The sequence below is a fragment of the Plectrocnemia conspersa genome, unplaced genomic scaffold (assembly GCF_051122295.1).
Source record: "Plectrocnemia conspersa isolate PC_06_02 unplaced genomic scaffold, ASM5112229v1 ptg000001l, whole genome shotgun sequence".
Classification (NCBI taxonomy): Eukaryota; Metazoa; Arthropoda; class Insecta; order Trichoptera; family Polycentropodidae; genus Plectrocnemia; species Plectrocnemia conspersa.
Window position 1 is genome coordinate 14,176,889 of NW_028277165.1, and position 27,151 is coordinate 14,204,039.

The window sequence follows — 27,151 nt, forward strand, 5'->3', positions numbered from 1 at the left end:
CTTTATTTATTTCTTACTTATTGAGTTATAATATTGTTATATACAGTTTTATTATGAACCGAGCGTTTCCACTGCGTCGGTACGATTTTCTTGATTGTTATGTGGATTCGAAACAGAGAAGGACATTTGCCCCTCCCCGTTTTGTAATTAATGCTAGTGACTTTTAAAAGTCTGTGTGGACATTATAAGTTTAGTGGGTCTTCGATTTTTCACCTGTTTTTATTTTGTAAAACACCTTTGTTCGATAGTCACTTTCTACTGGGAATTTATATAGGAAACCTTACAAAACTGTAAATTGACTAATTGTTTGTTACTTAAAACATTTAGAAATAGTAACTCAATTAAAATATCTTACAGTAATAAGTAAGAAAGTCAAAAATTATTCTTTAATAGTAATTGAAAACAATTAATTTTTTGAAATATATTTTTTTATTTGTAAGATTATTGAAAATTGAGGACTCACTAACTGCCATAGTTTCAACTATATCGGCATTAAGCTTAATATAAAAATAAATATTGTAGCAGGCAAAAACTCATAGCTATGCTAAAAATCTCAGATAAAATAGAAGAGTTGAATTTTGACAGTACAAAAAAAAAATAAAAAAACAGGTTTTCATATAACACTATTTACATTCGACCTTTGTCCGACAGAATTTTTTTATACACATTTTTTTATATATAAAATATTTTTGAACGTTTTTCTCGTTCTAATGTTTGATTAAAAAATCATGGTAAAGTTATAAACTTGTAATTAATTGTAATTTACTATACAGTTTTTTTTTAAATGGAGCTATATAATATGAATTGCACATTATTACAATTTATTAAGTCTAAGCTCTAATGAAATGGTAAAAACTGTTACTTAAGTTAGCAAATATGTTTTGCCACAATTGAAAGATTGAGTCAATTATATTTATTGACACTAAACTGTCGAGTATGCAACTGTAAGTTTGCATTAATATATGTATAACAAATATATCCATTGAAAAAATATAATTTAAATGAATTAAAGTTTTTAATATGTATATATCATTTTAAAATGTTTTCATAATACTTACTAAAAAGTAATTATATATTCATAGATATATACATATTAACCACATGAAAATTATTATTTTTATTCTAAACATTTATATACTACAAAAATCCAATTCAATCATGCTCCGTTATTAAAATATATTATATTCTGTATATAAATAAAAACAGATGATATGGTATAATATATAGATCTTCTATCAACATAAAAAATGAATTTTAATATTTTTTCCATATAAAAAGTCATTAAAATATTTAATAAATAAATTTAGACAAGTTTAAAACCATTAATAAAATATTTATTTCAGTATATTAATACACAGGTATATAAAATGCTCATTTCAGGTAGATCTCAGTGTTTCTAATTAAAATTAGACTAAAGTAAATTACTGTTTAAATTAACAATGTATATTATACATTGTATGTATTATACAATTTATCATAATATTGTTTTTGCATATACATATTCTGTGGTTTTGTATTTGTACAATTGATTGAAAAAAGCATTCTTGGTTTTCAATATACACGTGTATTAATAATACATAATTTAATAATTATATAATAATAATATCAACATTTTCTTATCCCTAAAAATATATCATCGGCTAATAGCTCCGGCTCTTCCATCGAACTAAAATGACCTCCACGTGGAAAATCACTTATTTGAACAATATTTTTGTATATTTCAGACAATTGACACTTGGTGTAGAATAATAATTCTTTTGGTAGTCTTGCAATAGCTGTAGGCACTGATGTTGAAATACTATAACATTAAAATATTTTTATTATAATATACAACTATAAAATAAACTAATAAATAAGTTTTACCTATCTAAACCTAAACTCAATTGATCTATATTGATCGATTCAGCATAAATTCTCAAAGAACTACTAGCCGATTTGCTGCTCCAGTACAACATTAGATTATCGATTAGTTCTTCATATGTGTATTTCAATTCTTCTGATAGCTTATTATCCGCCATACCGATAAACTTTTCTAATACCCATGCTGCTAAACCAGCTGGAGAATTATCCAAGCTCACTCCTTTAAAATGAATTTAAATTAAGACTTCGATGCTAATTTATTGTTTTATAAATATAATAAAACTTACCAAGTGTATTTGGCTTAGTAGCTTGTATATGTAAATACCCAGTAAGTTCTATTAGCTCCTCAAGCTTCACGCTTATTGGATATAATTTATGTTGAAAATCACCAGCAAACAAATATGGCCATATACTTCCGATCAATAACTTAAGATTACTCAAAGGTGTATTTACAAATGCCATAGTCGTATGATAACCGAGTATACGTTCAGGAGTAATTTTAGTCATATGACTACCGATGATAGATCCCCAATCTCCACCGTGTATATAATATTTTTCAAAGCCCAATCTATCCATCAGATTGGACATTATCACTGCCATTTGCACAGTTCCTAGTCCTGGTTTACGTGCAGCCTATAAATTAATATAAAATATTATATTATATAAGCATTTAGATAGGTATTAAAAAATAATCATACTTGAGAAAATCCAAATCCTGGCAAACTAGGAATGATCAATTCAAACACAAAGTCATAATCATCTCTTCGTTCTGTTAGTAGTGGAATTATTTTATGAAACTCACAAACCGATCCAGGCCATCCGTGTAACATAATTATTGGTATAATACGCTTATTTGTAAATTTAGGTTTTATGTGTAGATAATGAATGTCTAATCCTTGAATGTTTGTTATAAATTGATCAAATTGATTCATGAACTTTTGTCTTTTAGTGAAGTTGTATTCAGATGACCAATATTTTAAGATCGGCGTTAGAGCTTTTGCGTTAAAGCCATATTTATAATCAATATTATCATAAGAATCTGAGTATCTTGAATTTTGCAGTCTGTATTGCAGATCTAAAATCATCTATAAAGCTATTATTTTAAAATTGAATGTTAAACATCACAAATGTTTACTTACATCATCATCAAATAGAATCTTGAAAGGTTTTATTTTACTATTAATTTTAGATGGAGGATCTCCTGATCCCCAATACTGATCCATTGCTATTTTTGGCATGGACGGTTCCATAAATAATATCATAGTTTTATAAAAAAGCCATATAGACAATATTAACACCGTCAATAAAAGTTTCATTGTTAAATCTCCTGAAATATATATTAAGATATTTGAATAGATATAATCATAGTGTATTTATCAGCAAACCAACTAATATATTAAATATTTTATCTTGTTTTTTATTTGAGGTTAGCATTGAATTATTTACAATGTATTGGCTATGGAAAATATTTTGCTCCCTTACAAAATCACCAAACATTTTTTATTCTCATTTCCGCTTTCGTTTTGTGTGAACTTTTTTTTCTTCAAAGTCCGTACATACATAGTTGTAAACCACACAAAACAATAAGATAGTTAAAACTTTTTTATGCACTATACAATTCTGCTACTATAAAAAGAAAGCAACACATTAGTTGTCAACGCATTCAGTCGGGACTCGTACTAGTCGGGAGTGAACAAGGACTTCAAAATGGCTACAATGAACGCTAACGCCCAAATCGACCGCATTAAGCAAAACATTTTGTCTCTGTTCGACCGCCCTACTGAACCAGCGTTCATACCGAAAGGCAATAGAAGGACAGTCTTCGACATACCTTCCGATTTCCTTCCAACTCGCTACAAAGATCTCATCTCTGAACTGACTTCTCGCTTCGGCGAACCGAACGAGAACAGAATCAGCATCAAGAATATCACCCTGCCTGATATCAGCGTGGCTCAGCAGCTCGGAAGAAATCAACAGTTCAGCTTGTTCATACCTCGCCATCGACAAATGGCCGGAAGACTCATCGACGTCTTCATGGATATGCGGGATCTCGACGATCTCCAGTCGGCTGCGGTATATTGCCGAGAACAAATCAACCCTCTTCTTTTCAACTATGCGCTATCTGTGGCCATCCTGCACAGAAACGACACCAGAGACGTTCCGCTTCCCAACGTATTCGAATCTTTCCCAGGAAAATTCTTCGACGGTTCTATCTTCTCGAAAGCTCGCCAAGAATTGGGTATCGTCCCTGACGGATCTCGTACGCCCATCGTCATCCCTAGAGACTTCACCGGTACTGATTTGGATCCTGAGCATCGAGTCGCATATTTCCGGGAGGATCTCGGAATCAATCTCCACCATTGGCATTGGCATCTTGTGTATCCTTTCACTGCTACCAACAATCGCAGTATCGTCGAAAAGGACAGGAGAGGCGAACTATTCTATCACATGCATCATCAATTCATCGCTAGATATAACGCTGAGCGCTTTTGTAATAATCTTCCGAGAGTGACTCCGTTCACTGCTACCAATGAGCCGATTCCAGAAGGTTACTTCCCTAAGCTCGAGTCGCCTATTGCTAGTCGATCTTGGCCGCCTAGGTTCGTCAATACGAGAGTGAGCAACGTGAATCGTCCCAATGATGGTATGATGATCAACTTACAAGATTTTATCACTTGGAGGAACGAGTTCCAGAGGGCATGCGAACAAGGGTTTGTCGTGGACACTAATAATATGCAAATACCATTAACTGAAGAAAGAGGAATCGATATTCTTGGTAACATAATCGAAGCTTCTATATTGACTCCGAATGGAAATCTGTATGGAGACATTCACAATATGGGACACATGGCTATTGCTTACGCACACGATCCCGATAATAGATTCTTGGAGAGTTTCGGCGTCATGGGAGACTCGGCCACTGCCATGAGAGATCCTATCTTCTATCGTTGGCATGCCTATATGGACCAACTGTTTGAATTGCACAAATCAAGATTACCGCGTTATACCACGACAAGACTTGGTTTTCCTGGAGTTAGAGTGGTGAGCGCCCAAATCGACAGACAAGGAATCACGCCGAATCAATTGGAAACTTTTTGGGAACAAAGCGACCTGGATCTCTCGAGAGGAATGGACTTTGGAGGCACTGGTTCGGTATTCGTACGATTCTCTCACCTTCAACACGAGCCGTTCTCGTTTAGAATCATAGCAGAAAACTCGACACAAAGCCAAGTTTTCGGCACTGTTCGCATATTTATGGCGCCTAAGACGGACGAAATGGGTGCTCAACTTTCATTCGAAGAACAACGCATATTGATGATGGAGCTGGACAAATTCCGAGTCGGTCTGCGCCAAGGCGTAAACACTATAGTTCGCTCGTCGACCGAATCTTCAGTCACGATTCCTTACGAGAGAACTTTCCGTAACTTGAATGCCGGAAGACCAGCTACCGGAGCTGCGGGAGAGCTCCAATTCAACTTCTGCGGTTGCGGATGGCCTCAACATATGCTGATACCGAAAGGGACCGAGCAAGGTGTGCCCATGGATTTATTCGTGATGATCTCGAATTACGCGAACGATAGAGTGGCTCAAGAACCTGGTGGATCGTGCAGCGAAGCGGACAGTTTTTGTGGAATCATGAACAGGCGCTATCCAGACAGGCAGAGCATGGGTTATCCTTTCGACAGAATCGGGAGAGAGGGCGTTACCAATTTGTCGCAATTTTTAACTCCGAACATGGTCGTCCAGCCAATTACTATAACCCATAGAAATCGCACGGTTGTTAGAGCTAACAATCGACCCATTACCAATCTGCAAACGATCGCCAATCGACGAACATAAGATACTGACAAATTGACTTTGATACTATAAATTACACAATTTTATATTTTATATCACAATATATTAATAAATAATACATATATGCATTCATAATAGTGCTCATTTTATTTCAAACGTACCTAGCAACACCATATTTTAACCTGATGGATAATAGATAATAACATTTAAATATTCCTATCGTTAACCATTATTGACATTATGACATTATCGTCTTGTTTATTTGATCACTTCTGTAATGCATTTTTTTGCACAGTAGGACATGAAACCAATATTGCACGCTACCTAACTACATTAAACACGCAAGGAAAATTTAAATCGTTTTGATGATCGTTTACTATGACAAATGTATAAATTTCATCCGACAAAGGCTGCAAAAATTACACATAGATACTTAAAATGGCAAATGTATATACATATTATATTACCTAAAAAGTGATGCGTTCTGTCACGTGTTTCGATTCACGTCAACCGCAAACGAGCGTTTGTTTATTGGATAAGCCTTATACAAGATAACATGCTAACAAAAAAATCACTCGACTGAGTTTTGACATTGAAGCGTCTGATAATACTAATAAATATATTTTTATTTGATATATCTCTACTTTTGACTATATAATATCTATAAAAATCTAGAGCTGATTATGTATGAATGTATCAATCTCACAAGCTGATCAAAACATTGACAAATGTAATTAAGCCATAACGGTCTCTGAACTAGGCTATACTATATGTAAGTTTTATGACAATAAAATAAGTCTATTTCGAAAATCAAACACATTTCGTTTCGACACTCTCGAACAATTGCCAGTTAATAAAAAAACAAAAAAATGTTGACTGGATTAATTTAATAATTGGTCAAAAGTTCAAAAACGGCGTACAATTCTGCTAGCTTTTGCTTGTAGCTTAGGATTTGCTTATAAATTATTTTTTTAGGTAAAGAATATATATCATCGTTTTAGGAGTAACAAAAAAAATTCTTTATTTTTGTAAAATATGAAAAGAGAAAATTCTGTATGTACAATTAAGTGATTCATAAATAGAAGATTATAAAATTTTCATTCAAAATTTTATGATGCTTTCAAGTTTATAAACCGCGAGAGTTGACAATGGTCGGCACTTCATAAAGCTTCGCGTTTTTGACTCAGTAGAAATACATTATATTGGGACGGGTGAGACGTTTCACGTGTTTTTACGATAAGCTAATTCGTTTATTAAAATAGTATTTTGTTCAAGAATGATTCTAAAATCATTCCTTGTTATTTTTACTATCTTACTTTGGTTTCATGACAAAATTTATTCTTGCGCTTTAAAATGTATATATTATAACTAAAATTAAATCTTTTTTTGACACAACTTATATTACATTCTACTTCCAAAAATTCTATCCAGCTATATAATTATAAATATATTGTTATAGCGTATGCAATTAGTATTATGAAGGGACTATATCCACAAGATAACGATATTGAATTAATGAATAATAATTCAGAAAAAGTTATGGGTAAAAAAACTTTGGACACCGAATCTTTAATTCAAAAAATGAAAAAATACAAATTATTTCGGTTACGAACGCCACCAATGCAAAAGAAATGAATTCATGGGATTTACCAAAACATTTTAAATTTCTGAAATCTACTGGTAAACAAAGTGCAATTCTAAAAAATAGTTTTAATCGCTTACTATCTATTAAATCTACTTCAACGGCAAGTGAGCGCAAATTTACCATTGCTAACAATTTTCCATAAAAATTCGAAGTTCTATGAAATATGAAACACTAGATGTATTGATATTTTTGAAACATCACTTTAAAAAAAATCAGTCTTATTGTAACGTAATGTAAAAAAATACCCGGAACCAAACCAAGTACCAATTTAATTTATGAGAAAATACCCGAAAACCAAACTATGAATTTGCCTTTTAAGTTTAAAGTTTAACCTTCTCACGGTGTAAAAACTTCCGCGAGCTACGGTGATGTACACTTAATATACATGTAAAATTAAATTTATTATGAAATAATAATTATAATAATAGTCAAAGTCGAAACTTAACATTTATTGTAATACAAGTGCTGAAAACGAGGAAATGTATTAGACATCGCCAAAATTCTGTACGTATGTTTATTTATAAAAATAAAATTGAAAGCTTCTGTACGCGAAAATCACTCGTGCAAAGCGAAATATCCAACTAGCAACATACGTTTGACTGTATTATGAATTAATTTCGTCACTTCAGAGCAAACTTATACCGTAATTATAAAATTTATTATGTAAGTGTATCGCAAAAAATACCTAAAATATAAACATTTTTTTGACATATTTATATTTATTTACATAATATTGTGACATGTACACTCGGTGTACATCACAAAAAAAGAAATATTGAGAGCATAAAAAATTGATACTTTAATACAAATATAATTTATTTGGCCCAAAGCAATTCTAATCTTATTATTCTAACAAATTTGAAATAGCGAATAAATAACGATTATCGTTATTTATAAAAATATAAGTAAGCGGCCGAAATTTTACGACTGTCGCAATTTATGTAATCAGTGGTATAGGTTATCTCAAACGATAGGTAAGAGCAATAATTTCGCTTGCCCCCCATTAGACCTATTAATAGATTAATGTTAATCTATAAGAATATTGTCAGAACATTTTTTATAAGATTACTAAATTGCATTGTTTTATATTGAAACATTACATTTAAGAGTCAATATTTAATGTAAATTAGTTATCGCGATTTTTATTCTCCACCGGGAATTGCATTTTGTAACACGTTATTGATACGTCAACTACTTTAATTATAATATCAGGGATAAGTAAGCGCAATAATTAAAATTCGCAATATCAAACGCTTTGCATACATTTCACAAACAGTTTTGTTCATTCCTCGTTGCATGTTTCAGTCGCTGTCGTATCGTTTGACAGAATAGTCATGTTTAAACTAAAAGTGTTGTGGTTTCTATACATTAGCGTAAATATTTCGCTTCAGGTGAAAAAGTTAAATTAATAAATAATATTGTAAAAAATAGCTATACGCCACTGCCATGTTTTACAATTATAATGTAATCATCTTTGGCATTCATTTGTATTTACATTAATAATTAAATTACAATACAAAATATATTTACCATTAATTTTAAGTAATGTAAAGTTCAAACAGTACTCCAACTTTTTGAAGGTTACTATATAATTAAAAATAAAAACGTAATTGTGCATAACATTATATTTGTGTGTGTGTGTGTGTGTGTGTGTATATATATATGTATTATTCTATTTACATACGCTTCAGTGATGTCATCGACTATTCTTTAAGTTCTTTTATATGTTAAATATAAAATAAGTTAAAGAATAGTAAAATCATTTATTAAAACATATCAGAACATTATTAATAAAATTAAAATGTGTACATACTAACCAAAATTGAATAGGCCATTCTTTTTTTTTCTTTTTGTATGAAAATTTCGGTTGGTAAAAAAACTATGAATACTCTCCATATATTTTTGCAATCTCCCGATTCTCACGCGAAGCGATTTCTTCTTATCTGATTATTAATGTAGTTCTTAAATTACAAAAGCAAAGATAAGGCTGATTAGAGTACTACGAATATTTGTCTGTCATCTAAATACTGACCACAATTAAAAGCTTCCAAGAAAACATGCATATTTTAAAGCATCTGGCACGGACCCACCCTTTTTTACAGATGTAAAACATTTTAAAATATTCGTACAAATATACACCCCCCCCCCCCCCACACTTCCATGGAAAAACTGAAATGAAGTCCCAGATTCTATACCAAAACTTATTGGATTATTCCTCAAAGAAAATGTAAAAAAAACAGTCTCGAATTTATCATAAAGATATTTTTTAATTTTTACAGTGAATGAGTATTTTTAAGTGAAGTTCAATTTTCACTAGTGAATTCCAAATACATTTTCACCAGTAGATATATATTTCAACTAGCGAAAATTTAATTTAACTGATAGACGCTAATGGGAACGTTCGTTACCGAGCGTTATTGCTTTTGACGTGAATTCTTGACTTCTGAGAAGTGATAATTGTTTTTGCGCCCTCCTATTAACCAAAATTCAGTATATATATATATATATGCTACATTCGATTCTCAAATGTCGTAATATTGTTATAAAAGGTCTTAATAGTAACGACGATGGCACGATTTTATTCCTTTTGATGTGGACTCCAAACAGGAATGTCATTTTGGGGCATTTGTTCCTCCTTGAATTTGGCCAGAAAAATGTATGTCATTTAATTGCATACTATTAATTTTAAAATACAAAGAGAGTTTAATTTGGTATATTGATTAACAAGTTTTTCCTAGCGAGAGTTAATACAAGTTACACCGATTAAAAAATCACTAATTTTGTACAAATTCATGTTTATATACAATCTCAAACTCTCAATGTAAGTGTATATTATTATTATTATTTCAGTATTCCTACAAAGCATCTGTTGTAGAATTTGCAGTTGAACCTTCAACATCAAAAATAACAGACCGAATTGAAAAGAATATTGAAAATTACTTTGAATTAATACAATCGGCATCTAAGCAAGTAATGCATCATTCATATATGTAATATGTATTGCAAATCAATCATTATTGTTCTTTAAAATAGAATGTCGACATAATGGTGTTTCCTGAATCTACCCTTAACAATGGACATTCCATAGATAGAGAGATCAACCTGAAACACGCTGTTCACGTTCCTGATGCCAAATACTCGATTACACCATGCAACGATGATAGCTATCATAAGGTATTATTATTGTAATCAAAAAATATAATCACTTCAACCAATATTCATTTGTAAAATAATTTTCAGATTCTAAAGCAATTCTCGTGTCTTGCCAAGTCATCTAAAATGTACTTAGTGATTAATTTATCTGAAAAAGAGAAATGCACTGACATTGCATGCTCATCGGATTTACACAATTTATATAACACAAATGTAGTTTTCGATAGAAAGGGAAGGATTATATCTAAGTGAGTGTTTTCATAATAATTAAAGTTCTATTAACAATATTAATCATTTACACAATTGCAGATATCGTAAAATACATTTATTAGATGAAAAATCTCTAAATTCTTCGAAAATAGAACTAAGCACCTTTACAACAGATTTTAACATAACATTTGGACATATGATTGGATTTGATGTTATATTTTCTCAACCTTTATCTGAATATTTAAGCGAAAATATTAGACACTTTGTCTTGCCCATGAGATGGCATTCCAAAATGCCATTTTTGACTGGTATAAATATCCATTAAATTATTGATTACAGTATATATGTTAATAAATATAAATATCAAACCTTAGCCGTTCAACTGCAAAATTCAATGGCTTATGTGCACGATATCAATATTCTGGCAGCCGGAACAAATAGACCAAGGCATGGATCAAGCGGCAGTGGAATATACAGAGGTCGTTCCGGAGCAAAAACAATGCTAGTAAGCGGAGACTTGGCAACGTATATCCTAACTATGACAATAGATGACAAAAATCAAAGTAAGTAAATTAAAAAATAAACATATCGAATATCAGTTCTTATATTTTAATTATATTTAGATAAGATAACACAATCTTACGCATCAGAGAAGAGCGTCAATAGTAAAAAAATTAAAATGTTGAATGAGAATCTTGAAGGTTACAAATGGAAGACGATTGACATGTCTCGAGACGTGAACCATATAAACATTTGCTATAACGAATTTTGCTGTGATATTACATCTAAAACTTCAAATATAGAAGGTTAATATTTAACATCAATGCATTGTATATGAACAATTTAACGATTTGACATTATTTTAGACGGAGGTTCAATTCATTATACGTATATAGCTGTGGCATTTGATGGAACACGTAATTTGTTTAATCATATACCAGTAGGCGTTCAAACTTGTGGAATAGTAGCTTGCACTGGCGAAAATATAAATACATGTGGAACAAAGTATGTTTTATAAATATAAGAAAAAAATGAAATAAATAATCTTATGAAAAAATTTCATTTCAGATTTAATGATACTTTAAATTCAAGCAAATCTGTCATATTTGAAAGCATAATCATCGAAGGGAAATTCAACAGAAATAACACTATACAACTGCCTATCTCTTTACAAGAAAATTATTTACCAATAAGCGATGAAAAGTATAAATTTAAGATCAAGGAATCGAGTAGTGATTCTAAACATGTTCAAGTAGAATTTTCAACATCTTTTAGCGAAGCAAACATATTAACGTTTGCTATCTTTGGAAGAGATTTTAATAAAGATGTTCTTCAGCATTTAAAACAATGCAAAGAGTGCGAAGAGACAAAATACGAAAAATGTAAAGTAAAACTGTTGAATTTATATAAAAAGGTGATGGAAGAGTTATATGATATAATATATTACATTTTAGAAAAGTTAAAAATTATATCTATCATACTTATTTTATATTTTTTAGAAATGATGTAAATATAGTGAACATAAATTATATAAATTATGTATAAAAAATCTGTGATATTCATGTTTGTGTTAATGTTATTCTGGTTACAATATAAATAATAAAAAAATTACTTTAAAAACACTTTTATTTCGATTAAAAATTACACTCAGTGCAAACATTCATTGTCAAATCGTAAAAATCGATACAAACTTCAAATAATCGTAAATTTACCCACCCATTTAATTATAAATAATTTTAAGCATTATCTAAGACAAATACTACCTTTATTTAAAAAATAAAAAAAATCTTCTCATATAAACTTGACTATATTACACATATAATACTTATTGATTATTTGATAAAGTTACTCGGAGAATATTGCGAACTAGGTGGTTTAACGTCTCAACAGTTTCAACAATAAAAAAAGAAAAATAATATATACAAGTTTATTTTTACAACGTAATCTCGCATAACTAAACTAAAAATTAGGCATATTATAAATAAAACGAATCTATCGAGTCTAAATCAATTATCATATGCGAATAAAATTTCACTAATACCTAAAATTATTAAACGATAAACGTATATCATATACGACTTGTATTTTTCTTCCCGTAGAAATTAAATGGATGGAAATTATTTATTTTTCAGTATCTTTAAATGCTAATTAAAATTCGCTACAATTTAATAATTGGCATGAGTCTCTCTTTTCCATCTCGATATTACTGTAAATTATCATAAAGTAATGGAACCGATATTTCGCCACATCTTAATGCTATTGTATCACAGCATAATATAAAATACGCATTGTATACATGTGGTTATACAAAAAAAAGTTTAGTGTTATAATTTATATGGTCCCGGGCTATTGAAACATTGCATTATGACTATAACGAAAAGAGGACCTCTTATACTATTTCACAACCTCCGTTCTTATATCAAATGAAATTAACTGCTGAGATTGTAAAAAAAATATTTCTTTTAAATTTTGAACATTATTTCCAATGGGCCCGATGGTTCAATCTCTCACAATGCAAACGTGCTATTATTTATCTATATGCATATGAATGCTAGAATACGAATAGTAAATCTTACATAATAAATTGTGTATATATTTATATACATATATATTTTATTTCGTCATGTGATTGATTTAATAAAAGATGAGTTACAACATGAGATCTACGATTATATTGAGTGTAATGTATAAAATAAAAGCAGAAATTGAGAGGTTTCATCGATACCTTGAAACATTAAAATATTAATTCAGAACAAAATTTAAAAAACAAATCACGAATTACAATGCATATAATTAATTTAAATGTCATCCAAAGATATATTTTTATGATTATGTAAGAACATTATACCATGTTCTGAATTACCGTTTACCGTACATACATTAATTTCACCATTAAATTTACGTATATTTGTGTTACGTCAATCCACAAGATAAAAATCGTTTGACGAGTAAGAAATTTTCAATGAAATTCATATAAAATAATAATAATTTTGGGTGCCAAATAAATTTACTATATCGTAAAAAAAAAATTAAAAAAATATAAAACATCTTTATATTAAATTTAAAAAAAAATATTTACATAAACATGGAAACGAGACACGCTTGTGTGACCGGAAAGCACCCAATTTTTGTAAAATAATTATTTTGTATTTAACTTATGAATGACAAACAGATTAACTGTTGTTCCAAGGTGGGCGATTATGGGGTTGCAAAGAACCCTGCGGCAACAGATCTAACAAATACTGCCGTTGAATTTCGGTCGCACGCTGCAGTTCTGCCATAGAAACACCACCACCGCCTTTAGTTCCAGCTAAAAACATGTGAAGTTTTAAATTATAAGTATCATAACAATATCTGCTAATTTATTAAATTATAAATTAGCCTCACCTAACGCTTGCGCTTGAGCCATCGCTAATTGATATGGATAGAGAAGTGGAGAAAATTGCATCAATGTAGCAGGATTTAGGCCTCCAGCACCAGACAACCCTGAAAACAGATAATTTCAATATTAAAAAAGTTGATAGTGTAAGGAAATTATTATAACTGTTTTACGAGATTTATCGAATCGACGATCTGTAACAAGTAATTGAATAAAAAAATATTTCATACCTCTAAAGAGTTGATGTTGTAAAGCTTGCATAGTAGTGTGGTGATCAAAACCTCCTGCAGCCAACTGAGCCATCAATTGCTGCTGCTGTTGATGCTGACTCGACGACAATGAATCTCTAGACTTACTAGAGCTGGAACTGTGACCTATCGACAATAAAATCGTTAATATTAAAATAACAAAATTATGTAAAAAAATAAATAAAACTAAACAATACCTCTCTCACGCGTCAGATTAGATAGCTGCTGTGACGATTCGTTGCGGGAAGATAAAGAAACAGCAGAATCCCTGTCAGACGGCGACGGAGTCATGTGGATGCTGCTGTTCGAATGCGACCTGTGCGAACTTTATACAAAATTAATAATCAAAAACTCACACGACAACAATACTTTAATACATTAAAACTAACCTAGAATCGTGTTGCGAGCTTCGATGATCATGATTTTCATGACGTGAACTATGTCTATAAAATACAATTTGATGTTTTCAAAAGGAAAGTTTAAAAACGATCTTAAGATAGTTTATATATTTACCTTGGCGGGGGCTGGTGGGCGGCCTTCGTATTGGTCGATCTCTGGTTGTGACGGGACACCACCAACGACTCGGCAGTCGGCACGTTGTTAGATAAACTGACTGGAGTTCCTCTCACAGACTGACGAAAAAACGACAATAAAGTGAACTGATTCAAAGTTTGTTACATCAATATAGATGTAATGCAAATAAAAAGATTAGCGACATTTAAATGGGTGCTCTTGAACATGCATGGAGTTGTAAAAATGTATGAATTTGATTTTGATTTTTTTTTGGTATGAGGCAGGCACTCGAGCTTTTTGTCTTATGAAACGTCCTCATGAGATGTTACAACGCTCGTCTAACCTGTAGATAATTGACGTTCGGTGGGACTCCAATGTCCAAAGGCTGCATGCGACAAATTAACAACGTCCAATATTTGAGCAACACCGCTATATTCAGTTGTAATTATATCGTTTCAACTATTATTATTTTTTTAAATACAAATCGATAATAATCTTTCCAAGGTATCGTTCTTTCAAAACTATTTAAATATCGACATAGAAATACTCACAGGAGTTGCTTGTTTAATCGTTACTTGCGGAGTGGGTTCTACTACTGGCGTTGGAGAAGGAGAAGATACCTAGAGAAAATAGTGTTAAATGAAAATAGTGAAGAAGTGATAGTAAATACATTAGTCAAAAAAATCTATTATTACTTGAGCAAGACGCTGTTCAATCTCCTGCTCTTGTTGTAGAGCTTTTACAAAGGCCGTCTTTAAGCGATTGGTGTGCTCAGCTTTTAAAGCTTTCTTAACGTTGGATGTCACACATTGCTCGCATACAACTCGTCCTTCTTTACCTGAAATAATAACAAACAAATAATTATCAATGAAATATAAAATATATTGATTATTATGATAAATAATCTCGAATCTTTAATCATTGTAACTACAGAGCATCAAGTATAAAAAAGAATCAGCATTCTAAGAATCTAATATGACCATATAAAGACAACAGATTTTGTTTCTCTCTCAGTGTGAAACTGTCAATATTCTTTAGTAAAAAGAAACGATAAATTGTTGATTACACAGCTTATAAACCAAGAAATCTACAATGTTCGATATCCTCAACTTATTTCTCATTTATGTAGGATTAAGTTAGTATATAAGCTGTAGGATTAAGTTAGTATATTGTATACTGGGTTATGGCCAACATAAACATTGTCAAGGCCGAAAGCGTGCCCATAAAGCAGCCTGTTTGCTGCAAAACGCTCTTCTTTCGCCGGCAGTCGTACGGTGAGGACTGGCGCTAGCCCGTCCTACCGCGACGCCGCTGCGAATAAACAATGCTACGCCATATCGTTCTTTCATTCCACTTTCGAACCTCTACCGGATCCTTTGAGGATCCACTACATTTATATGTATGAATTTACATAAATATTATTGGTACAATATAAATTTCAATGTAACAAATTTTACTAATTCTCAGAAAATATTTTAAAACACATAGGCACATGCCTAAGATAGATTTCTTTAAAAGTGGAAAATTAAAATCAACTGAATTAAAACAGAAACAAATATTTTCACAAAACGTAGACAAACTCCCACCTCTTCTAAATGAAGAGGGCAATAACGTAAAATGAAAAACAAACGTTAAGTATATGGGCTTACACCTGGACAAGCTTAAATTTAATAAACATATTTTGGAACTTTGCTCTAAATAGCTTGCCACCGTTGCGGCCATTAAAAAATAAAATTTTATTCCATAAACAATTACTCATTTTAACATATGCCTGTCCGGTGTGGAGTAACACCAGTAATTCTATTTTTTCTAAATAAAAAGTCATTCAAAACAAAGCTATAAAAATAATATATATTACACCTTTTTATACGTCTTAAAAAAATGCATATTAGCCTTCAAATACCAACGATTAACCATTTGAACTCCTAGGTTGAAATAGACTCGACATCGTTTTTTTTACTAGCAACTTCTATGTCTAGGCGGCTCAACATATTTTTTCAAGCCTTTTTTAAATAATTTAAATTTATTTTGATAATTCGTTTTATTGAAAACATCAGGTAACGGTTTAAAAAGAGACCAATTTCTCATTGTACAACCAAATACCCATTCATTATTCAACATCTGTAACTAATAAAAAATGGTCTGCCTAGGATTGCTCAATAGAAGCAGCGGGTGCTTGATACAATAGTCTGTATCGTGACGTATCACCGTGAACATCTTATGTATTTCAGCAGTAATACATTCTTATTTGGACTATATATAATTATTACGTTTCAGTGGTTTTATCCTTTACTAGTTAATTATATATCATAACTAGTAGTTTTTTTTTAATTTATAGTCCAGAAGGATGTCTCAAACTATGAAAAATGAATTTAAACATAGTGAAGATGATGACTATTTTATGTATATTTTAGATAAAACTTTAGAACAATTAGAAATACCCTAAGGAATGACATTTCTTAGGGTTAATAAACTTTTATGGTAAAATATTTTTTTTTTAATATTCCAGGTATATAATTTAGAATATATAATATATTTAAACAGTTAGAATTTGAGGACCAAAATTGCAAAAGTCGCGAAAGAAGATAAGAAACGACGTATCATTGCAAATTTATGAAAAAACATTAGCTTTCTTTCGATGGATTGTTTTAAAAAATGATCACACTAAATTTTTAAAAGAAATGTTCAATATACACATTAAACTCCAGAAAAAGTCATCAAAATTTAAACCCTTTTTATATAAAATATATATCAAAACCTGTTTTTTTCCCCCCTTGAATTAATTCAAACATAATTATTGACAAATTCACTGAAAATGGCCTGGAATTGCTGAAAAATCTTCAAGGGTTAAAGAACATTTCATACCAGAAACTAATAAAAATATCTCACAAATAGACTAACTCACTAATCTCATGTATCGGTGACTACAATAAAAACAAAACGCCAAAACACATATTGCTTTAGAGGTTAAAGACAACATATCAATAATTCTGGTTCTCAAATATAATGTTTTTTTTTGTTTTCTGTATTTTTAATTTTTTTTGCTTAAATTATAACCATAAATGTTTTATTTTATATTCTTATTTTTCATTAAATTGTAGTTAATAACAAATTGTATAGATGAAAATGATAATAAATAACTAACATGTGTATTATATATAATTAGTATGTTTGTAAAATTATTTATATTATTGAAATGTATGTTTTAAAAAAAAATGTCAGATTTCCTTATTATCGTGCTGATAAAAAATCTGTATAAAATTTATATAAAAGCTTGTAATAAATAATCAGATTTAAAAATTTCACTTGCCGGTTATATTGTGGAAAGTCGCGTTAGACGACTGTCCTTTGCGGGATGGAGGCTTCTCCCACTTCCAAACAGGAGTGAAGTCTGTACCGCATTGAGCGCAGTTGAAGGGTGCACCAACAGCAGTTCCCCTAAAGCAAATATAAGATAAATTTTGCCTAAATCAATATCATACATTACAACTGAATCTCTATATTACTTGTCCTTTATTGTCAAAAAGTCAACCACGTGTTCTAAGCCGACGAGATAAACGAAATCAGTGTTACTCGGATTCGGGATGAAGTTCATCTCGGGAGGTGGTGGTTTCGGCGGTGGAATCTACAATAATTATTTATTTTAATTATCAACATACTGAGAGGAATAAAATACTAACGCAACTCACTTGAAGTAACGTCTTCTCCAACTGTTTACGGAGAGCTAACTTGGCCGCCGCCTGTCGCTGAGCCGGTGTCTGACTGTCATCGTCTCTTCTAGAGCTCGACTAAAACAATTAAAAAATATTTATACACAAATGTAACTATAGCGATCACTACTAAGAAAGCAGGGCAAAATATAAAATAAACTCTTATTCGAGGAAATAAGGGTAGGCACCGCCAACACACCACTTCTATGAAGTCTAAACAAAATGATTCATTGAAATTGAAGATTTCGCAGTTTCTCCTTACCTGTTCGGAACAATGAGCAGAGGAAATACTAACAGCAGCCGCTGTCGAAATCCCATCGGATAGCTGCTTGCAAAACATTATCAAGTCGTCTTAATAGTAAATTTGTGCACATTAAAAAGACATGTGTGCACAAATGTTTAGAGCTATAAGCGTTGACAATACACACCTTATTGACATGCGTCGGTGGAACTGTAGTTGGGGTGATCGTCACCGATGGAGTGATGGAGACTGTCGGCGATGGTAAATCACTATTACGGCCGCTGGAGGCTCCGGTGGAATTCTAAAACGTTTATATTAAAATTGTAGAACGAATCACTAATGCGATAATAATTACAGATGTGTAAATTAAATTTACCGAGTGCTTATGGTTATAACCACCGGGAGTTAAAGTCGCACCACCGGGCAAACTAGCTGTTCGCGAAGAACCCACAGTCGGAAGACCACCTAATACCCTTTGTATTCCAGTTCGATCACTTGAACTATTGTTGTGCAGCTATGAAATATAAAAAAAAATATTAATATCATTAAAAACGTAATATGTAATTAAAAATAGTATTAACCTTATGAGCGGGAGTAGCTGGTGGACGATGGCAATGAGCTGGAGGCGGTGCCGGTCCGACAGTAGCAGCTGTCACCGTAACATTAGGAGGTAGTCCTTTAGTGTTCAATGGCAAGACATCCTATATATAAAAACAATGCAACATCAATTCACATAAACTTTTAAAAAATCATTTAATTGCATTACATCGTTAGATTGCGATGATTGGTGGCCGACCGGAGCCTGTCGTTGAGACTGATGCAACTTTTTCAATAAAACTAGCTTTGTTTCCTCGGCACGCAAATCTTCACGCAGCTTTCTTAGTCTTCTCTCTTTTTCCCAGATTTCGGCCGACGATAACTCCTGCGATCAAATTTCGTTAATAATATATAAATTATTTCCAAATCATACTTTCATACAAGTACCTTAAGAGGCAATACAACAGGTGCATTTTCAGTCTCATTGTCAGATGAAAATTCATCAGTGTCCATCTTATCGGATTGAGCTGACGGAACATCATTTTTTTTCTTATCCGATTCACGTCCAAAAGTCATTTGATCGCCTAATTGTTATAAAAAAGAATAATGAATAATTTGTAATTTACAATCACACACGGAGAAGTATCTAATTTGCATAGTAAATGAAATTAAGATTTGTTTATAAAAAAGAGATCCATAGAGACCAAGTATATAAATAAAGAATTACATATTTAAAACAGAAGTGAAGAAAAGTGCATCCATAAGTTCATAAATTAAAGTTATATTATATTTGGTTAAATACAATTATCAACATATTTAAATACCATTAGCCGAGCAATTTTTTTTTTAAAATAGTATTCACTGTTTACGAAATAAATCGATAAAGAAAATTATTAGTCACATATGTTCAACTATAGAAAACGGAAACGACTGAATAGGTGAAACAAAATAAATGACCATTTTTAAAATAGTAACATTAAATTTATGTGCCTGCTTAAACGTAACGAACCTTTGTAATAATTTGCCATAAATCAAATTGCAATTCTAGACGAAAGAAGTGTAAATAACTAAACAGTAATAATAGGATGCTCATTATCATCATCAGATTTTAGTAAATAATATAGATTATTTTTAAAAGATAGAGAAAAATGTGAGTAATAAATATAATTATGTATGATATATGTATATAAAAAGTAATTTTCAATATTTGTAAGATAATACAGAATAAAAATGTCAATAATTATTATGCATAAGCTTTAATCATATTGCCAAAGTTATAAAAATGAAAGAATAGGCTATATCAATCAAAAAACGATTGAGTTTACTATAAAATAATACAAATCGTCAACATGATCGATAATAGAAGATCCAAATGATTAATGCAAGATGATAAATAAAGTTAATTTCAATGTCGAGGCACAATACCTTTCCATATGAGATTAAATTTATTGACATCAGGCGTTGGATCGAAACTTCTTTTCGGCAAACCTTGAAAGATAAAATCATAAAAATAAACACTATCAAATTTTTAAATTTGTGCAAATCAAGAAAAAGAGAGCATGCAGTCTTTTGTTGATAATGTATTCAAATTAATCATATACCACATAATCGTAACATAATCTCGAATGACACATCCGACAAGGACACGCCTTAAATATATTATTTATATTAAGCAATTAACAAATAGCTCACCGGGTTTTGGCAATGGAGGCTTCGCCGGCAAAAGAACAATATCCGGACATTCCACATAGCTCCTCTGATCTGTCCTGGGGCGTAAAACCCTTCTTCCACCCTTTTTTTATGATAAAAAAATTAGGATCATAAAGAAAAAAACAAATTAAATAGATATTATACCTGAAGTGGTGGATGAGCCGGCGTTATAGTTAAACCGCTGGCTGTCAGAGCTTTCAACTCACTTAACTCTGGTGGTAGTGGTCTTATGCTAAGATCGACTACTGATTCATCGACATCCATATTGAAATCTGCAATTTAAAAAATATTTTAATAGATTACAATATTGCAATCTTTGACTCATATCAAAACTGGTTTAAACCAGTTAACTTGTTATTATAACTTTTGGAAAAATTTGTAGTCCTTATTTTATTTCACTTTATAGATATCTAACTGAAAAATGTTAATATAAGATTTTGTAATAATTAAATATAAGATTCAATATTCAATAAAAGTATTTATGTAAAAAAAAACAAAGATCAACAATATTAATGTAGACATAGATTATGAGATTAAAATAGCAATTTAAGCAAATGAGTCAACATATAAATACACAGAAACAAATTAACTCTTCAACAAACAAAACAAATATGTTTTGTTAATTCATTTCAATGCAACATTGCCTTATCTCACACAGTGGTCAATTAATAATGTTTGTGACCTTTTGTATAGTGACGAAACTGTAAAATGTTGAATAGATTAAATTTGATCATGACAACCAAGCCAAACAATGATAAGGTATTACTGCACGTAAATTTTTTTTTGTTCGGGAATCATTCAAAATTATATATAAATCAATAAAGAGCAACATACAAAAATGCAATGTAAAAGAATAGATACAAAAGGCTTCATGTATAAATTTATATGATAACATTTTAGAAGAACTTCGAAAGAGAAGCCAATAAGTAGCTATTATCTGAACTGAATTTATAATTCAGTAAACGTTTGTTTATAAACATCCAATCTTCTCACCATAGAATGTTTGGGTAGAGGTGAACGTCCTCCCATCATTCATAGTGTTTTCTATAAAAGTATAATAAGCACATGTATTTATATATTATTTCAAGTTTTTTATATGTGTAAGTAGGAATAGGTTGATATACAATAAACATAAAGGATATTTAATTACATAAAAAAATTAACAAAATAATAGTGTCTTACACATGTGCCTACAAAAGAGAAAGAGCCTTTAATATTCAAAACGTTTACTAAATAATATTAAATTTATTCTTAATCTTGTGCAAGTCCATTTCGCCACTCGTGTTGTATAGATGCAGCACTTTATTTTTTCGAGTAACTATAATCATTACCAAAATAGTTGTTTACGTTGATTTAATTTTTTCCTTGGCCCTAATACAGTATTACCATTTTACACATAAACTTAAATTGTTAAACTCTAAAACCAATTAATCTATCTGAATATTGTAAACCTACAATAATTACATTAGCCTAAGACGATTCAGCACAACCTAAAGACACTGAATTACAATATGTAATTAATAATACTTTCTTAATCATATAATATTTTAGGTAAAATCGTCTAGTTACTCCATTTTTGATTTTATATTTGAGGTGACTTTTCAAAACGCAATTTGTCAACATATGACAAAAAAATTGTGCACAGTGCATATATTAGCTTACAATAGACCAGTGGTATACGTTGGTGTCTAATGCATGTAAGTCCAGAGTTTGAATCTCATAGTCTGGGATATCGGAATAAGTGATTATATTATATAATTATAATATCCAATCATATAAACCATCACAGATTAGGATTTTCTAGATTTTAAATATTTTTTTTTAAATTAAATCAATCTAGGATTTACATATCTATTGATTGAAAGCTATAATAATAGTTTATAGTTAATAAAATATGTCACTGATTTTAATACGGTGTCTCACAAATTACTTAATTGTATTTACCCCGTTATAATACACCGGGCTAATGTCTGCTACCTGTCATGTTGCAACGGAAGAGATACATAGATAAAATTACAATACAATTTCTTGGGTGGGCCTGACATCTATCCTGCATGGACGAGTTGAAGCATGCAAAGCTCCAATTCATGCAAATTTTAAAAGTCGGAGAGTCAAAGGAACTCTCGAGTTTAGTTGTAGTAAATCGAGGCAAACACACAAAAATGGAAGATAGATTACAAAATATAAAAATCGAGACTTAGAACTCCATACAAAACTGGGAGATTGTTTACAAAAAAATCACGTAAATCGAAATCACAATTATATACATACATATGTACATTTTCATATACTAATACAAAAAATGGCAGTGTGGTAAAAATATTATTTATAAATTCAACAACAATATGAGTCGAAAATATTACTTAACAATTCTTTATATGTACATAACTTAAAACGGGATCACATTTTTAATATTCCTCTTCGTCGATGCTGTATTTTAATCTAGCATGTTGTTTCTTTAGAATAAAAGTTGGCTAGTCAGTGGTCGTTTTATTAATATTTCGATTTTATTAAGGTTCATAGTACTTCATTAAATGACATGCATTTTTCTGGCTAAATTCAAGGGGGAAGAAATGCCGCAAATGACATCCATGTTTAAAATCCACGTTAAAAACAATAAAATTGTGCCATCGTCGTTAAAATTAAGACTTTTATAACAATATTACGACTAACAATAAGTGAGAATCAAATGAAGCATATCTAAACCGAATTTTAATCAATAGGAGAGCTCAAAAAACTATCACTTCTCAGAGGTCAAAAATTCACGTCAAAAGCAATAAAATCGTGTCGGCGCCGTCACAGTGGGAACACTCGGTAACAAACGATCCCATAGCAACGGCACCGACACGATTTTATTGCTTTTGAAGTGAAATTTTGACTTCTGAGAAGTGATAATTGTTTTTTGCGCCCTCCTATTGACCAAAATTTGGTTTGAATATAATTTGACCAATACACCCATATCAGAAGTCAGTAGTAAATATCGGTAAGGATAGCTATCACATTTTTAAAACATAGTATAATATTGAAGACAAACTATAGAGCAATATGCGAGATGCGACATCTGTCTGTAATGCTTCTTCCGCTTATTTACATCTGAGAGAAATATTTTGGACTTGACCTAATGAAGGTTCTAAAACTATAATTAGTTAGTTCAAGTTAAAACAAGTTAGGTTTGGTTAATTCGTGTACGTTAGGTTTGGGTTTGAACAACAAGTGGACGTTTTGCAACTGTCAAATTGAGTTTCATACATTTTAGAGCGGCATATAATTGCACTTGCTCCTATTAGTTAAATTAAATTTTCGCTAGTTGAAATATATATCTACTGATAAAAAATATTTGGACTTCACTAGTGAAAATATAACTTCACCGAAAAATACACATTCATTGTAATATTCATAAATCGCGTGTAAATAAATAATGATAAGGGTATAAATGTATACATTACTATGTATAGAAAAGTTAAAATCATATAAATTCACTAGCACCTGTAATATTATATTTTCACTGGTAAAAATATATACATATTTACTGGTGAAAATGTATTCCGTTGTGACTTCACTGAAATGACATGTTTTAAAAAATATTTTTAGGATAGACTTGACTGGTTTTTTTTAAGATTTTCTTTAAGGGATAATCTGAGAAGGTGATTAATAAAACTGAATGACAAAGTAGTAGTATTTTTAACAAAGCAGAAATCAGATTTTTAATTTTGAGTTGTGAACTTCAAAACTGCGTTATTTGTTTAATATTTAGAGAAAGTTTTACGAAAAAGTTGACATGAAAGAATCTGCAGAGATTTTATAATTAAAAATTGCCTTTTAATCTTAAGTGATTGAAAACAGTTTAGAAATACTTCCCTTAAAATAATAATGTTCGGCTTCATAAGCCTCAATTGAAATCAAAAGTGTGACATCATCTACCATTAAAAGTTGAATACAGCATTTTATCATTTGCTAACGCCAAATGAATGTCACACTTTTCAACTATTCATTGTTTTACCAACACTCGCCACGTATGAACATCTTACATCTCTTACTACAAAACAATGATAAGACATTTCGAAATAATTAAATAGCACATTATAGACGTTAATTGAAGACTACGATTAATGAAAATATTACACCCGGCCTTTGACCTAGTTCTATTCATTATATAATAATAATAAAAACATATTTAACCCTTTGGGTGCTTAACAACGATATATCATTGTTCATGATAAAATTTAATACATGTTAACCCTCCGAGTAGTGAGTTAATTTATACACATTTGTTAATGTGTTAGTATACACTTGATAGTGAGTTAATTCACGTATTTTACCATAATTATTTATTACATTATAGTAAATTTTAAAAATCAGCAATTCTCTACGTTTTATGTTTATGTTTTAAATATTTATTTTAACATTTTTCTATTACTAAATTTCGTTAATTTATTTTACATTCTTTTTTTTACGTATTATTTTTTTATAAAATTAATTTAAAATACTTTTTGTTATGCTCATTGATTTCATACTCTAATTTATTGGTGTTATTTTGTATAGAAATCATTTTCATTGAACCAAATTTAAAATTTTATTATATAAATAGTTTTTTTATTTTTTTACCATACATGTACGGCGATACCGCTTAAAGGGTTAATAAAAAGAAAAAAAATTGGAGCTTGAAACTTCGTTAGTGTCAATGGCTTGAAATATTGATTGTTGTGTAGCATAAATCGGTGAATATAATCAGTGTATGATTTTTAATAACAGTTTTTAATAACAGGTAAATAGTTAACTGCTAGTGACTGTATAGTTTATATTTATTGTATATGGCTCTAATAATAACATTTTACTCATATGTACGCTTTCATAATGATCAAGATAAAAGTATTTATGTATACTTTCACCCTGAGGCTGAAATTTAGATTTTTAGTAACTTTCACCCTACTATTATTAAGTATACTAATAATCTTAATATTTATAAAATGTATCTCGACTCATGAGATAAATTACAGGAGTGTGTCCATTTTACTTATGAATATTGACGAAAGAGATAGTAGTCTACTAATCGTGATTTCTGAATCGAGTGTATGTATTAACAATTATAAAAATATTAAAGATGCTCCAATTCCTGCAAATTTACTTATGTCTTTAATAAATTGTAATACTTATTTGGTAGGAATGTAGATTTTCTTGCAAAATGCGTTTTGAAGTCATTCCATTGGAAATTCAGTTATCAATTCAATACAAATCAAATTATAAGTTTTACGTTAGAATCAACACAAAAGTCAATAAACTCATATATAATATTTGGCCATAAGAAGTCGCGACCTTGCAATATAATTAGTCGCGTCCCAAAAAGTGCATCGAATAAAAATTGACAAATCGTCGATGGCCAAAATTCAAATAATTTTCGCCCATCTTACATTTTGTTGACGTTTTTAAAAATCACATCAAAGATGGCGGAGGCGAAAAACGAAAACAGGGGTTGCGAAATCGGCGTGCGGTCCATCTCGCGACCCAGATTCGATCGAATATCGTGCGTCAAATTCGGCACCTTTTCAGCATCTTGGAGAAGAAACGGTCATGACGACGGAGGGGAAAACGGCGGAAGCAAGGGATGCGACCGAAAAATTGGCGTCGGCGAAAGGGGTTGACAGCGCGAGGGGGCGGAGGGGCGAGCGAGAAGACATAAACAAAGTACTAACGGAGCGATAGAACGACGGGGCGATCGAGTCTCCGCGAGGGCGAAGCGCAGGCTTCGGCGGCGCGGATGTGGCGGGCGCAGACTCCGAGAGTGGACGCTGACGGCCGCCGCGCTCCGCTACCGCCGCCGCGAGCTCACACACGCGCACACTCACGCACACTCGAACGCGCAGCCGCGCACACATCCGCACGCCGCTTCGGGGTTGCCGCACCCGAAAATTGCATGGGGAAAAACAATACGATGCGGAGCCGGATGCGTCCGGAAGTCGATTTGACGCACTTCCGTTCGATTCTGCAAACAAAAATCTATACTTTTTATTTTTTCGTCGTTAATAAAACACACAACTTGCATCGTTGTACCGCTAATTATTTACTTGTCAATTAAATTATTTAAAAAATCTTCCAAACTTCCCACTATTCTTGTAAATTGTATATCTTGCTGACTAATACTAAGCTTAT

The 27,151-nt window shown here is 31.1% G+C and overlaps 3 protein-coding genes and 1 pseudogene across 10 annotated transcripts; 2 read left to right on the plus strand and 2 right to left on the minus strand.

Annotated features, from left to right (window-relative positions):
* Positions 1 to 1,473: 1,473 nt before the first annotated feature.
* On the minus strand, positions 1,474 to 11,163 carry LOC148238927 (juvenile hormone epoxide hydrolase 2-like). Of its 3 annotated transcripts, none has more exons than XM_088196743.1 (6): positions 11,036 to 11,163; positions 3,000 to 3,187; positions 2,559 to 2,945; positions 2,148 to 2,493; positions 1,864 to 2,080; positions 1,474 to 1,798 (listed from the first exon to the last, which is right to left on the minus strand). In XM_088196743.1, the coding sequence occupies exons 2-6, from the start codon at positions 3,174 to 3,176 to the stop codon at positions 1,606 to 1,608; spliced, it is 1,320 nt and encodes a 439-aa protein (XP_088052869.1). In that variant the 5' UTR covers positions 3,177 to 3,187; positions 11,036 to 11,163; the 3' UTR covers positions 1,474 to 1,605. The 3 variants fall into 3 exon arrangements, with proteins under 3 accessions (XP_088052869.1, XP_088052854.1, XP_088052863.1); XM_088196728.1 differs by lacking the exon at positions 11,036 to 11,163 and adding an exon at positions 6,126 to 6,256; XM_088196737.1 differs by lacking the exon at positions 11,036 to 11,163 and having other exon boundaries at positions 3,000 to 3,308.
* Positions 3,424 to 5,844, plus strand: LOC148238928 (phenoloxidase 2 pseudogene; annotated as a pseudogene).
* Positions 8,546 to 12,385, plus strand: LOC148238929 (vanin-like protein 1). Of its 3 annotated transcripts, XM_088196691.1 has the most exons (9): positions 8,546 to 8,694; positions 10,154 to 10,273; positions 10,337 to 10,477; positions 10,544 to 10,704; positions 10,766 to 10,974; positions 11,041 to 11,229; positions 11,290 to 11,472; positions 11,533 to 11,671; positions 11,735 to 12,385. In XM_088196691.1, exons 1-9 carry the CDS (start codon positions 8,638 to 8,640, stop codon positions 12,174 to 12,176), a joined length of 1,641 nt encoding a protein of 546 aa, XP_088052817.1. In that variant the 5' UTR covers positions 8,546 to 8,637; the 3' UTR covers positions 12,177 to 12,385. The 3 variants fall into 3 exon arrangements, with proteins under 3 accessions (XP_088052817.1, XP_088052827.1, XP_088052835.1); XM_088196701.1 differs by having other exon boundaries at positions 11,533 to 11,833; XM_088196709.1 differs by lacking the exon at positions 11,735 to 12,385 and having other exon boundaries at positions 11,290 to 11,607.
* Positions 12,275 to 26,855, minus strand: simj (transcriptional repressor p66-beta simjang). Of its 4 annotated transcripts, XM_088196639.1 has the most exons (21): positions 26,695 to 26,855; positions 21,998 to 22,048; positions 21,149 to 21,276; positions 20,987 to 21,086; positions 20,720 to 20,782; positions 19,742 to 19,878; positions 19,524 to 19,679; positions 19,339 to 19,458; positions 19,134 to 19,271; positions 18,945 to 19,058; positions 18,496 to 18,594; positions 18,313 to 18,431; positions 18,117 to 18,244; positions 15,502 to 15,644; positions 15,358 to 15,426; positions 14,807 to 14,925; positions 14,683 to 14,736; positions 14,491 to 14,618; positions 14,276 to 14,419; positions 14,054 to 14,152; positions 12,275 to 13,976 (listed from the first exon to the last, which is right to left on the minus strand). In XM_088196639.1, the coding sequence occupies exons 2-21, from the start codon at positions 22,038 to 22,040 to the stop codon at positions 13,840 to 13,842; spliced, it is 2,238 nt and encodes a 745-aa protein (XP_088052765.1). In that variant the 5' UTR covers positions 22,041 to 22,048; positions 26,695 to 26,855; the 3' UTR covers positions 12,275 to 13,839. The 4 variants fall into 4 exon arrangements, with proteins under 4 accessions (XP_088052765.1, XP_088052776.1, XP_088052783.1 ...); XM_088196650.1 differs by lacking the exon at positions 21,998 to 22,048; XM_088196657.1 differs by lacking the exon at positions 20,720 to 20,782.
* Between the last annotated feature and the right edge of the window lie 296 nt (positions 26,856 to 27,151).